The sequence below is a fragment of the Gavia stellata genome, chromosome 5 (genome assembly GCF_030936135.1).
Source record: "Gavia stellata isolate bGavSte3 chromosome 5, bGavSte3.hap2, whole genome shotgun sequence".
Taxonomy (NCBI): domain Eukaryota; kingdom Metazoa; phylum Chordata; class Aves; order Gaviiformes; family Gaviidae; genus Gavia; species Gavia stellata.
This window is the reverse complement of record NC_082598.1, coordinates 45,024,039-45,037,562: the sequence shown is the minus strand read 5'-3', so window position 1 is coordinate 45,037,562 and position 13,524 is coordinate 45,024,039. Positions and strand designations below refer to the sequence as shown.

At 41.9% G+C, this 13,524-nt stretch overlaps 1 protein-coding gene across 1 annotated transcript; it reads left to right on the top strand.

Annotated features, from left to right (window-relative positions):
• Window positions 1-10,526: 10,526 nt before the first annotated feature.
• On the top strand, window positions 10,527-11,858 carry NPY5R (neuropeptide Y receptor Y5). The gene has a single exon (XM_009819075.2). The coding sequence runs from the start codon at window positions 10,527-10,529 to the stop codon at window positions 11,856-11,858; it is 1,332 nt and encodes a 443-aa protein (XP_009817377.2).
• The last annotated feature ends 1,666 nt before the right edge of the window (window positions 11,859-13,524 follow it).

Sequence of the window (13,524 nt, the reverse complement as noted above, 5' to 3'; positions counted from 1 at the left end):
GCAAAAAAGAGAATAAGTACAATAAACAGAACACAAGTATCTCGGCTAAGGAAAAAGAACAGCTTGAGTAAAAGAATACAGAATTTCTCTGAAGCAAAAGCATTGAGAAGGGAGTAAGATGTTTTTAAGAAACACATGGAAAAAATATGCCAAGAGATCAACCCATTGAAATTCTCTCTCACTGTAACTCTCAAAAATGGAAAGGATGTCATAAAATGACATTGTCACTTTCATTACAATGTATTGTCATGCGTTTAGGCAATGCAATCCCTCTGTAAAACTTAAAATCCACCGAGTGAAAGAACACCATGAGAGTTATTTGTGGTTTCTACTGTATATGAAACAAACCAAAGTCATCACTATGGAAATGAATGGAAACGTTCTCTGAAGGTTTTTTTAACTTTATTTTTATTGTTTCCATTTTCCAGTAATGAACATCAGTACCATTGAAGTACTTGCATTTCACATTATGCTATTCACAGATAAAGGAACTCATGTTCCTTGGGGCAAAAGTCTGTCATTGGTAGACTAAATAGGCATTTTGCTGTTGAGTACAATGAGAACAGCAGCAAATTCTCTGGCTAAGAGAATTTGGCTAAGAGCATGTTTATTCTGCAACAACTGCAACTGACACCAAACATAACAACACTTCATTTGACTGCTAATGTCACAAACTCAAAGAAGCTGCGTGAATAATTATGTGGTTAAACTCTGCTGAGACTCTTGCTGCTGCAGTTCCATTTTCAACAATACAGCCAAGCTAACTAGTGTAAAGCTATCCTGATCATAATGCAATGTTACTTACAGGCTGCTCGAGATATAACCTAAATTATGTCCACCCAGCTAAAATACTAAGTCATGTTTTCTGCTACAGCCACCCCACTCTCTCCATTCAGGGTTCAAACTCACGTACAGTCACACACAAGCTCTCATCTGGCTTCAGATGAAGCAGAAATAGGAACCGTGCTTCAGCATGATCATCCAGAAGAGGCATTAATAGTCAATGCGTAGAACACCAGCCAACAAATGTGATGACACGTTAGGCAGCAAAAGTGATCAATTACATGCTCAGCCTTGGAAGTATTTTATTAGCTAACCGTCAGACACCCTGCCTTTCACCGCAAAGACATCTCAACCATCACAACCTTTTTAGTAGCCCAATGCTCTCTGCCTTCATGTCCAGCTGCTTTATGTGAAGTAAGAATCTGTGGAAGGGATGGGCCAAATAAACATCTACAGAAGCCAGACATAAGTGGTAGTTTACATAGTATTTTGTTACAGAATCTTAATAGCATTTTTGTGGGGGATGAACAGTTGGGTTGATGTGTGTGAAAAATTTGAACCAACTGAAATGCTTTATATGTATCTCACAAACTGCCTCAAACTCCGTAGCAGCTACGTCCTACCATTTTAGACTGTCTTGCCCATGGATAGGAGCTCTGTTGGTAGAGGACTTTACAATAACATTAGACTTTGATTCATGGCAATCTTTGACTCAGGACAATTGACTGCATGCTGTGGAATTTGGACCTTAGATGGCTTACACCTTGATTTTTCGTGGCATTCATCAGTTCTCACCAACTTCAGTTTGAGCCTTCATTTCTTTCACAGTTAGCCTTTAGAAGTTAAATTTTCGAAGATATTGGGGTGATATTCCCAAAAGAAAGATACATTCAGGAATGTGTCAAGAGACATGTCAAAATCAATTTGTATTCTTGTAACCACAGAGTTCTCTCCTGTATTTTCTGTTCTGCCCTTCTGACTCAGGAATCACAGTCTTCTCTCTCCAATGCACCGTTTTTCTTCCCCAGCTCCTCCAGAATGGGTATCTTTGATCACTACCACCTCTCACTTCCTCGAGGACTCCTCTATGGTTTCAACAACCCTATGGAGGCTGGTTTCTAGGGAAGTTGTACTATTATCTGTTGTCAGTCTTGACATTAGACACCTCTAATGTCAGTACCTTTCCTATCTCTAGATCACCTATTTTATTATTCAGTAGTATTACTGGCAAGACAGAGGTACACAGACAGTGAAAAGGAAAAAATTATAATGGCCTGAATAGTAATTGCATCTGATGTGCGCCAGTATCAGCAATGAATTGTCCAAATACAGCTGAGAGAAATCTGGTGCTATTTACAGGTCCAGGGGGAAAAAAAACCAAACAAACCCACACCTGCCAGTACATTACTGGTTGATGAACCCTCCTGAAACAAGACAACTAACAAAACAAGTATGATATGTTGTTCTCAGAGAAAATTGCTTTGAGGAAGAAACACTTGTCTTACTGGCTGCTCTTGCTAAGAAGCACGTAATTTCTGGAGGCTGTTTGGGAAACTATAGTAGGTGACTGCCCACCTTAGAAATGGTCAAGATGGAGGTAGGCTGTTTTTACCTTTACGAAGGTACAATGGCATCCTGCGTAAATCATAGCTGTGCAATGCAAGAAACCATAATTTCCCATTTGTGGGCTCTGCCAGCAAATTTAGGGGGGGGGTTAAAGAAAATGTGAGTCTGCTGTAGCCAGAGGTTTTCACAGAAAGATACAGCATCTCCAAAACTTCCCTCTTTCCAGGAGGGAACCTCCATTTCAAGCAGTGTGGCCAGCAATGTGAGAAGCTCCCCTGGAACAAGGGACATCCAGGTAAATTGGTGCCCTAGGAGATGGTCTTAATCCCCCCCATAGCAAGTTAGAACCAGGGTGGGTTTCTATCTTCAGGTCAAATATTTGCGTGGGAAGCTTCACAGCCATCAGTATTAGGCACGAAGATGGTCAAAAATGCTAAGAACAGCTGCTCAGCCCTAAAAAGGATTAATTTCGTTCTCCTTTGTGACTAACAGGAGAGCTGTCTTAAAACCATGAGCTGGATTGGCACATCACTTCCACCTGGCAGCTCCCTGTGCTCCCCCTGCACATGCAGTGATTCACCAGCAGTGGGTGGTGAATAATGCAGAAGCGGGCAAAAGAAGATGGGAGGCAATCTTCCTCACCATCCTGAGCTCATCCACTGAAGATTAAGGTTGATTGTTCCTTGACCACTTACCCTAAAATGAATATTTTTTTAACCTAAGCTAAATAAGGAACCTAACTGGACTTTTCAAAAGTTATTTTACAATATGGTTGATCCAGCTGTTTTGTCTTTGTGTGGTACAGTCTTTCACAGGCTAATTATACTGACAGCTTTTCTGCAGTGCTAATATCAACTGTTGAAGGAGTGCCTTGGCAAATGGAAAAGTCATTACGTTTTCATGTCAGATTCTGCCACTGTGCTCCCAGAGACCTGCACGTCACTCAGTTCTCCAGTAGCCCTGTAATTGGACTATGATCAATGAGACTTCTTGTGCTGGAAGATAGCAGCTGGTGACAACAGCAGAATTTGTCTTTTCATGCTTTGTGCTATGACATACCCAACAACTTTTATGCTTTAAAATATTGCTCACTTAAAAAATGCTCTGCCTTCCCACTGATGGCCCAGATAAAATTAAAACCACCCTTCAGATATTTGCCTCTGTAAGAACTGCCTTACTCAGAAAGGAAAACTGTTTGGGGGAAATCCATCACCTCCCACCTGTTCTAAAATAATGGTAAAAATTAAAGGGTGTTCGAACAGTGTGGATAAATGCCACCAAAGCTCCGCTCCAGCCAAAGCGAGGGCAACTAGAGAGCGCTCAGGTCAACGCTCTGCGGTCGCCTGGCTACGCTCACACTCCCCGACGTCCCGCGACACGTAGAGCATTTCACCTTTGCGGAATGCTCTCTCCTGAATTCGGGGTGAGAAATTGAGAGCATCCCTTACACACTGGCGAGCGCGGGGTTTGTTTACAGTCTCACTGTATTTCCATGGAAACTCTAATTGTCATACCGTGCAAGGCTGAAATAACAGCCTCCCGAAATGCGCCCGCGCGGCGGCTCCAGCCCTGACCCCGCCGGCGGCCGGACGAGCAGCGGGCACGGCGGCCGGGCGAGCAGCGGGCACGGCGGCCGGGCGAGCAGCGGGCACGGCGGCCGGCAGCTCCGGCGGCGGCGTCCCGCCCCGGGGCCCGGCGCTCGGCCGCAGGCGAGCCCCGGCGCCCCCGCAGCACCCGCGCAAGGTGCGCCGCCAGGCAGCCTGGGGGATGCGCGCTTCCCCCTGCTCCCGCGGAGCCGCGCTCTCACCGCCGCGGCCCGGGACGGAGCTGAGTGCCGCCCGGGGCTGCCCGCCTCGCCCCGCGCTCCGCACCCGCGCTCCGCACCGCCGCCCTTTCCGCCCACCACCGCCGCGAAACCCCGAGGCGCCCGCGGGAGCCGGGAGACGCGCGCAGGTAACGCTCCGCGGGGCGCGGAGCCGCCGCGCAGGGAGCCCCGCGGCCGCTGCGGGGCTCAGCTCCCCTCGCGGGGCGGCTGCGCAAGTTTGCGCGGGGCAGCGCCCTGCCAGCAAATGCGCGGAAATCGTGGGCTTTCGCTTCAGCCACGGGGGGGTTCGGCTGCCGCCGGCCCGGCCCCGCCGCCCCCAGCCCGAGCCGCGGCGGCTGCAGGGAGCCCGGGGCTCCTTCCTGGCTGAGGACGGGTGCGTGGTTCGGGAGGCAGGGCGGTGCGGGGCGCACGATGCAAAGTGATTCCCTAGCGAGGCGCAGAAGGGAAAAAATATCAGTCTTTCCCGTCTTGGTTTGTATTTTTACCTTTGCAAGCCAGGAGCTGCTGTGCTCCCTGGCGTAAAATGTGGTAGTGTATTTCAAGTTTTCTGTTCTGACCAACAAATACCCCATTACGTTGCATAACATTTTCTTGGAGCTGGAGAAATAATCTCATTAGTTGGCTTTTGCTTATTTTGGGAAGCTGTCTTCTTGTTTTCCAGGATAATGTTGCAATTCTTCTTCTAGCTGGGCACATAAAGAGGCATACCGTTACCATGCATGAAAATCCATTTTTCTGGAGTTCTGAAGTAATCTCAATCTTTTGAATTCTCCCAGGTTCTCAGGCTAGTTTTTGCTGTTGCATGTAATGAACAAGAACGTTTGAAGCAGCAGCAGCATTTCATCTTTAGCTCGTGCTGTGAATGCGACCCTTCACTGGTTTCAATTTTTGGCTCGGACATGATCTCAAGTCTTTAATGATGAGAGGGCATCATTTCTCGAGTAGTAACAACATAGCTCAGTGCTTTTCTTAAGCTTAGGTGGTCAGGCAGTTACAGCCTGTCATATTAAATCTTTGCAACTGTGTAGAAGTTTAAAGACTTTCTCTGACCTTATTTTCTATACAGTCCTGATACCGCTCCAGTATTATGGGGGCAGAAAGGTTGTATTTCTTAGTGGGTTTTCACATTTTACTTCCTCTCTGTAGGTGTTTGTCTTTATTTGTTTTTAAGGTAGAAAAAGGTCTCTGAAGATTGTAAATTGTACACAGATGTAAAGATTAATTGTCCTGTATAGACACTGTTATACAGACCAAACTGACCAGACTATACAGGCACCAACAAGTCAGAGTCAACTTAACAGGTATTAATATTGTAGGATATAAGCTCTTATCCATGAATAAACCTTAATGTAAGTATTTAATCTAATAGAAGGAAGATTTTCTGAAAGAACAGCTGCCTTCAGAGGAGGATGGCTGCCTGCCTAACTTTAGTGTTCTTGAAAATTTCCCTTTAAATATGTAGAGAAAGAGAAATATCTAGCCTATTCACTCTCCTAAATTATGATTTATGGATTTTTGTGTTTTAAATGATAGCTTTAAATGGAATAATGAGATGAACTATAAGATTTTAAACATATTAAACTAGAATATTTTAGGTTATGTGGTACCTCTAACTCAGCTAAACCTGAATAATGGTTTAAGTTCTCCTTGTCACTCTCAGGCCTTAGATCAACTGCAACTGAAAACTCCTCTGAAGCATGATTTTGGTGAAAATAAGTCACAGTATTCAGAAAGTCACACTGAGGTATATCACAGATGAATATGATTTAAGGACATGTTACTTGAAATCTTTCAAGATTATGGTACATCAACTGTCATAAAATACATTTTACTGTAAAAGGTAACCACAAATACTCCTTGCTTTTAATGTTAGCTGCATTCATTTGACTCTTACAGTACATATTCATATCCACTCTGGATCCTGCCATGAAGCTGCAGTCCCTCCTGCCTTGTGCAGTCTAGCTTCCTGTCTCAAGCATCCCATTGAAACTAAAGGAGACCTAAGCAAATCCACTTAAAGCTCACAGGGTGTGAGCTCTTGCAGGTGGAGCTGAGCACAGTCTCAGGGAGTGTACGCAGACCAGGAATACAGAAAGGGGACCTCATCTGCTTGACTGGTTGATGTAGGAGACGAAAGTGATCCAAGTTTTGGAGCTGACAGCTAGAAAATCTCCGTCAGGTACCTTCAGATTGATTAAATTTGATCTTGAAAACAGCCATAAGAGCACCCTGGTACAGTGGTGCATTCAGTTTAGAAATAAATTTAACCATGAAGAGAATGTTTTCAAAAGAGGCTGTATTATTTAATTCTTTTTCCACAGTGGGATTTTCAGGAATCTTCATTTCCCTCAAAGCTACAGCCACGTGCCACACTGGGATTGACCAACCAACAGAGGAAGAGTGAGTGAATCCCCAAAAATAGAAGCAGCTGTTAAAACAAAAGCAGGAAAATAAATACCAATTAGTGTACACAGCCCTATGAAATCAGTGGTATGCTAATATGCATTTGGGGACTGAAGAACAATGATATGGGAGGAACACTTTTGTTTGCATCTGTACTGCCAATGGCACTCAAGGTGAGAGAGCAACTGGTTCCTTTTGAGCAGGAGAGAAAGCTTGGAGAGCAAGGGATCCACTTGGTGGTTTTTGAAATTTTGGGGGAAAAGCCTGCTTTCATTTCACACATCCAAAATGAAAATTAAATCCTCTTTGGGCATGTTGCAAAGGGAACTTCTGTCAGCACAGCAGTTCTCTGTTGAAACCAGCAGACTATAATCTTATTCCCTCCCTCCCTGTCTTTCTGTCACTTTGAAACTGTGACTATAGGGAGATGGTGCAGAAGTGGCTGCAGTGCACGGCGGACTCCTGTGGTGCCCTGAGTGTCCAGCCAGGGCCTGGCCAGAGCATGCTGTGGCTTCTTCCAGTGCTCCTTCCTCATGGAAATCAGGACCTGTGGTAGGGGAGATGGTGCCTGCGCAGCTCTCACCCAAGGCAGAAGGCAGCCACAGCACAGGGGGGATGGAGCTGGAGAGCCCATGCTGGACTTCAGAGGCACTCCTGCTAAGCTTCTTCAATATTGATGTGTCTCAACAAAATATGTCTACTTCAGCAAAACCAGCATATTCACTTTTCGTTTTTAAAGAATTCTATTAAAAACATGATGAACAACTCTGCTAAAGCCATACTGCAAGAGCTTTCGTGAAGGTGTAGAAACCCACAGAACCTGGCAACAATCTTTCAATTAAATTTTTAAGAAGAACTCAGTAAACATTCATTTAATAAACATGTTCCAGTATAACAACACATACAATTTTGTTCTTTGACCCTCATCTTAGCATTACCTGTATGGAATATAATTTTCTAGAAGAGAAAATAATAATGGTGCGTCTGACTTGAGAGTGTCTTCCTTTTCACTTTCAGTCACTCAGAGCTGAAAGTGGCAGTAGGAAATAACAACAGCACCACCAGATTTTTTTCAATTCTCTTCATAGAATCCATTGATTTAAACTAAGCAAAATTGAATGAAAATATACAGATTTCTCTACGTGCAGGAATTTAACTATTACTGAAAATACTCTAAAAGCAATCCAGGTTTCTGAGAGAGAAACAACATCTGCAGTTTGTTTCTCCTTTACAGGTTAGTCCTTCAGCCTAGTATCAGCTAAAATAGACGATGACACAGAATGATCCCTCTTAGCACAGAGTTACTTATGTAGGCACACATAATAAATGAAAAGCTCATTCCTTCAGAGTCATCGTCACTTTGAGAGCATTGTAAGAGTTTCTGAGGTTTTTGAATCTCAAGATGTTACTGGATTCCCTTTCCTTTTTCTTACTGGTCTTCCTATTCTCCGCCAATGACGGGTTCGTTAGTAACGAAAATTTGGACAGATCTAGCTTTTGAGTAAAGTTGCATTTCCCTTTCTCAAATAACTCCTGATTGGTTTCAAACCTGCTATCAGACAATGGGATGCTCAGCTCACAATGCTGTCTTAATCTGTGCAAGGTATAAACTGGAAAAGGAAGGTGTCCAAGCAAAAAGAAAATTGTCCAGAATTACGCTAATGGCTTTTTCCTTATTAACTGTTCAGTTATATGCAAGGGTTTTTCCTACACACTTCTCAGCTAAGATGAATGTGGTAGTGCAAAGATAATAGAATGTTCACCCTGAAAATATTAGGCAGATAATATTTCATATTGAAATGTGATGTACAGTTGAAATGGCTTTCATGAATCAAAAGAGAGTCTGCTGATTACAGATGCGTGCACACACTGAAATCTGCGAAGGCATCAGTCATAGCAAACGTCATCGTTCCTCCATGCTGAACAAAGGGGAAAAAAATGATCCAGATATGACATAACAGGGACATAATTCCATAAGCTTGAGGTAGGGGAATGTATTTTATCCAGGGCAGAGCCCTGCTGTGGTTTTCCCAGACAAAAATTATGCTGAGTCACATTTAGAGAAAAGAAAGACATTTCAGCTGATTTTGGAAGTCACTGTGGTCTTCAGATCATACTGTTTTCAGATGATTGCTAGCAACTCAGAGAAATTAACACAGACAAATTAAGTAAAAAACTATTTACTTCTTCAGCTAATAGTTGTATAAAGAGAAGCCCACCAAAATGAAAACTTCTGATAATATCAATATCGAAATATAGAGATTGTATCACTTACAGAATCTCTAGTCTGCACCTTTAAAGTTGGACTAGAAGCAAGGGTAGTCTCAGATAGTGGTGTTTGTCTATTGTGTGTTTTTTCACCATTTCACTAGAGACTGGGAAAAATTAAACAGAAATAATTTGCATTAATGCCGCCCTGCTCGTACGCACACAATTATAATATTTAGATTATCTATTACGTATCCAATTCTTAATTCTATTTTAGCTCTTCTTGAGAAGCACTTTAACTCAACATTGTGAGACGTTGGCAAGGCTTAGTTCTTTTCATCTCTCCCCAACACATTAGTGAAGAAACAAAACCTTGCAATATCTTTACTAATTTTTTTTAAATAAGCATTTCTAATCCTACACGAGGGACCTTCACATCACAACACACTGTCAGTGAATATTCTGAGGGTGCTTTATGGTTTAAGTTTCCCTATGGCACCTGACAGTAGGAACACACGTGTTGTAATGTGAAGGAAGGAGCACATCTGCACATGTACAGGAAACTGGTAATAATTATTATTGCGCTTTGAAGAAGTCAGCACAATACAGCCCACTGAGAATAGCTACATTCTTGAAGAGCCCTGCCTTTTTCAGTTGACAGGTTTAGCCTTCTGCTCAATTTATGTATGTTTTGGGTTTGTTTAGTCTTGCCTAAGATTTCTAAACATTAAGCAATTTTGAACAGGACATTGGCACTTTGGGGAATTTTGACTTTGAAACTTTAGTACATGAGGGTGTTTAAGGTAAACTGGAGTTTAAACTGAATTTTCTTGTCTTTCTGTTTCTTCTAAAACAAAGACTAATACGTGAAGGTTCTGTAGGCAGAATAACTTTGTGCTGAGCTAGGTTTTACTGTTAGATGTTTCTGTGCTGAATAATTAGCAGTTCCTTGAATTTTCAAATGGCTGTGTGGGGTTTGCTTCCAGTTAACCCTGTCCTCTCTGCATTACATCCAATTACTTTGGATGTTTTGTAGGCAGTTTTCCCTTCTGCTTGAGCAACAGTTAAAATATGTTCAGCACTTAACAGAAGATGGTTTGTACATGCACCACATTAGGAATTCCATCTTGGATCACTGGCAATGGATCTCCTTATAAACTGATCCTTTTTGAAAGCTCTTACCTATTTTGTGTCAGTTTTCTACTAGCAAGGTAAGAAATACTACTGCAGTTGTTAGCATGTGTCAAAACATAATATATTTTCAGGTGCTCTCATTATAATTTGCTGTCATGTAATGATTAGGCACATGCCCAGATGGTGATTGTAATTTCCTTACTCATATCAATAAGCTGTTATTCACATGAATAATCTCACCAACTCTAAGTGGATTGCTCTTGTAGCTAACTGCTCCCTCATGGAAAGGCTGACAATATGGTCTATAGCAAAGCACAGTTAAAAGCCAAGTTCCTAATGCAGAACCTTAAATTGTCATCATCCCATGTGAGCAGCCAGGTAGGAGGCCTAGGTGTGCTGAACGCCACATGATAAAACCTACGAAACTAATTCGTGTTGACCTGAAGTACTGCAGGATCTGCCCCACAGTAGAGTAACACCACTATTAATTTATTTGTGTTAGGTGATAGAAGGTAAATTTATGTTCCTTTACATTCTGATTAACACCAGTATCATCCTTCCTTCAGATGCTAATTAATGCCTTTCTCGTTCTAAGCAGGACTGTAAAATGGATTTAGGATTCAAAGACCATAACAACAGGACACCTACCAAGAACACCTCTGCTACTACAAAGAATTTTTCTGCCTGGGAAGATTATAAGAGTAGTGTTGATGACATACAGTACTTTCTTATTGGGCTGTACACACTTATAAGTCTGGCCGGCTTTATGGGAAATCTGCTTATACTAACGGCTCTACTAAAGCGCAAGCAGCAGACAATAATAAACATTCTTATCGGTAACTTGGCCTTTTCTGACATCTTAGTCGTGCTGTTTTGTTCACCTTTCACACTGACATCCATCCTGCTTGACCAATGGATGTTTGGCACTATCATGTGCCATGTAATGCCCTTCCTCCAGTGCGCATCAGTTCTAGTTTCAACTTTAATGTTAATATCTATTGCTGCAGTCAGGTACCGTATGATAAAATATCCCCTTTCTAGCAATTTAACAGCAAAACAAGGCTATTTCTTAATAGTGACCATCTGGGCCCTTGGCTTTGCCATTTGCTCCCCTCTGCCAGTTTTCCACAGAATTGTGGACCTCAGCAAAACTCTGAATTTAGAGGCACTGGAGAACAGGCTCTTGTGTATCGAGTCATGGCCTTCCGATTCCTACAGAATTGCCTTTACAATAGCCTTATTGTTCATGCAGTATATATTGCCGCTGGTGTGTTTAACCGCTAGTCACACCAGCGTCTGCAGGAGCATAGGTTCCAGACTGTCAAACAAGGAAAACAAGTTCGAAGAAAAGGAGATGATAAACCTAACTCTTCATCCCTCTAAGAGTACCAGCACGCAGGTGCAGCCCTCCAGCCGTTCCAGGTGGAGCTGCACCTTTGGCAGAAAGCACTACAGAAGATACAGTAAAAAGACTTCAAGTGTGATGCCAGCTATTTCAAGGCATCATCAGGATGCTCATTCCAGAGACCTCCCAGAAACCTCTGGCACAGAAAAAAGCCAGTTCTCTTCCTCCAGTAAATTTATCCCTGGGATACCTATCTGTTTTGAGATGAAACCAGAAGAAAACACAGATATCCAGGACATGATTACGGTATCCCGATCCATCATCAGAATTAAGACAAGATCTAGGAGAGTTTTTTGCAGACTGACAGTGCTAATCCTAGTTTTTGGTTTCAGTTGGATGCCTCTTCACCTTTTCCACATTGTGACAGATTTTAATGCCACTCTCATTTCTAACAGACATTTTAAATTAGTATATTGCATATGCCATTTACTGGGTATGATGTCCTGCTGCTTGAATCCCATCCTCTACGGGTTCCTTAACAACAGCATAAAAGCCGATTTAATGTCCCTTATTCCATGCTGCCAAATACCATGATTTTATGTGTCCCAAGATAAAATAAAACAAACAAGTTTGCCTTTCAAGTCTACTGACATGTATAGCTCTAAAAGCTAAACTAGTTTAGCGTAGTTAGTCTGACTTGGTTGTGATTAGTAGCATTTCGTGCAAATGGATAGTTCTACGACTGCAATGTATTTCTTGCGTTGGGCAGAAATATATACATATACTATAATACTCTTCTATCTGTTATACATAGGAAATCATGCCTGGTGTACAAAACCAGAATACCATTTTCATTACCTGAAATATTGGCAATCGGTACTTTGGAATTAAACAGAATAAATAATGAATAATAAATGTAAGACTACTTAGACATATCAGTATTAACTGTTATAAAGCTATAATAAAATATGTACTGTTTACTAAATAACTGTTGTTGAGACTATTTCAGTGCCAGCTTTGACTGTTTTCTGAGATAATTAAACATCTGTTTCTGGATGTGATTAGAAAAATATTTTTCCTTAGCTCTTTGACTCATACTTTGGAATAGCTTTGCAAGATGCTTTGCTGCTGCTTCCCAGATTGCCGTATTCCTTGGAATGGGTTTGTGGGTAGTTGTTCTTGTCTAGATTGTTTCCATCTCACTGTGTTTACCCGATACAACCTATCTCTGATTTCCTTAGCCAATTTTCACTCTGGCTTGTCATTTTATGTAATTTTCAGCCAGGCCTGAACTTATCTATAGTTACGCCTTTGTTCTTACAGTGATGACTCCCCTGAACATACAACATGCTTCTGATCAGAGTAAGCCTTCATTACCTAAGTAAGTGAGAGTGGAAAGAAAAAGGAAATGGAAAGACAGCAGGATTTTTTCTTTTCCTTTACCAAAAAGCAAAAGCTTACTGCACTTCATTATAGGTGACCCACTTGCTTTGGAGAGCTGCAACAGCTTTCAAATAAAAGGTGCGCATGTGTGTGTGCACACACACACGTATGCACGCACACACACATATGTTTTCTGCATCTCTCTCCCCTCTCTCCTTTCTCCTTTTTCACCAGACCAGTACTTTTTTTTCCAAGTTTAAATCACACGCATCTTCCCTAAGGAAGTCATATTACATTTCATAGCGCAAATGCGAAGGGTGTATGTATATATGTATTCTTTCCACCCCACCCCCCCGGATTACTCTAACTTAATAACCTACCTTTGCCTTCAGGACTCAGTAAATGTACAAAGCCTCTGCCCTGAGTTTTAAGCTGTAAAACCTCTCCCCAGGTCTAGCTGGTGATTATTTCCTTTTTTCTCCACTAAGAAATCTAATCCAATAGGCTTTTTTACATAGCCTTTCGAGGCTGAGAAATAAAGTTATTATCTTTATAAATTAGTGGATGGGAAGGATCATTGTGCATTTTTTGCCTTGAGGCACTACCCTTCCAGTTAGTCTTTAAAGGTGAAAGCAGTTCTTTTATTTTGAGGAATTGTCGAATTATTTTTATCACAATGTTACAATTCCTTTCTCCCCAAGCCATCATCTGCTAAGGAGTTTATTACATACCAGTTGGTAATATCTTTGCTTCTATAAGGTATTTCCCTGAAGTCTAGTTCCCAGTAACCCATTGTTCTTTGTTTTTGCTGGTGATATACTTTAATAGTTTCTTCCTGGACACTGACTATTGCATTTTGCAGATTATTATCTCCTAA

Bases quoted from the DNA above. Each gene is read 5' to 3' on its own strand.
- NPY5R (XM_009819075.2), top strand. From the start codon at position 10,527: ATGGATTTAGGATTCAAAGACCATAACAACAGGACACCTACCAAGAAC.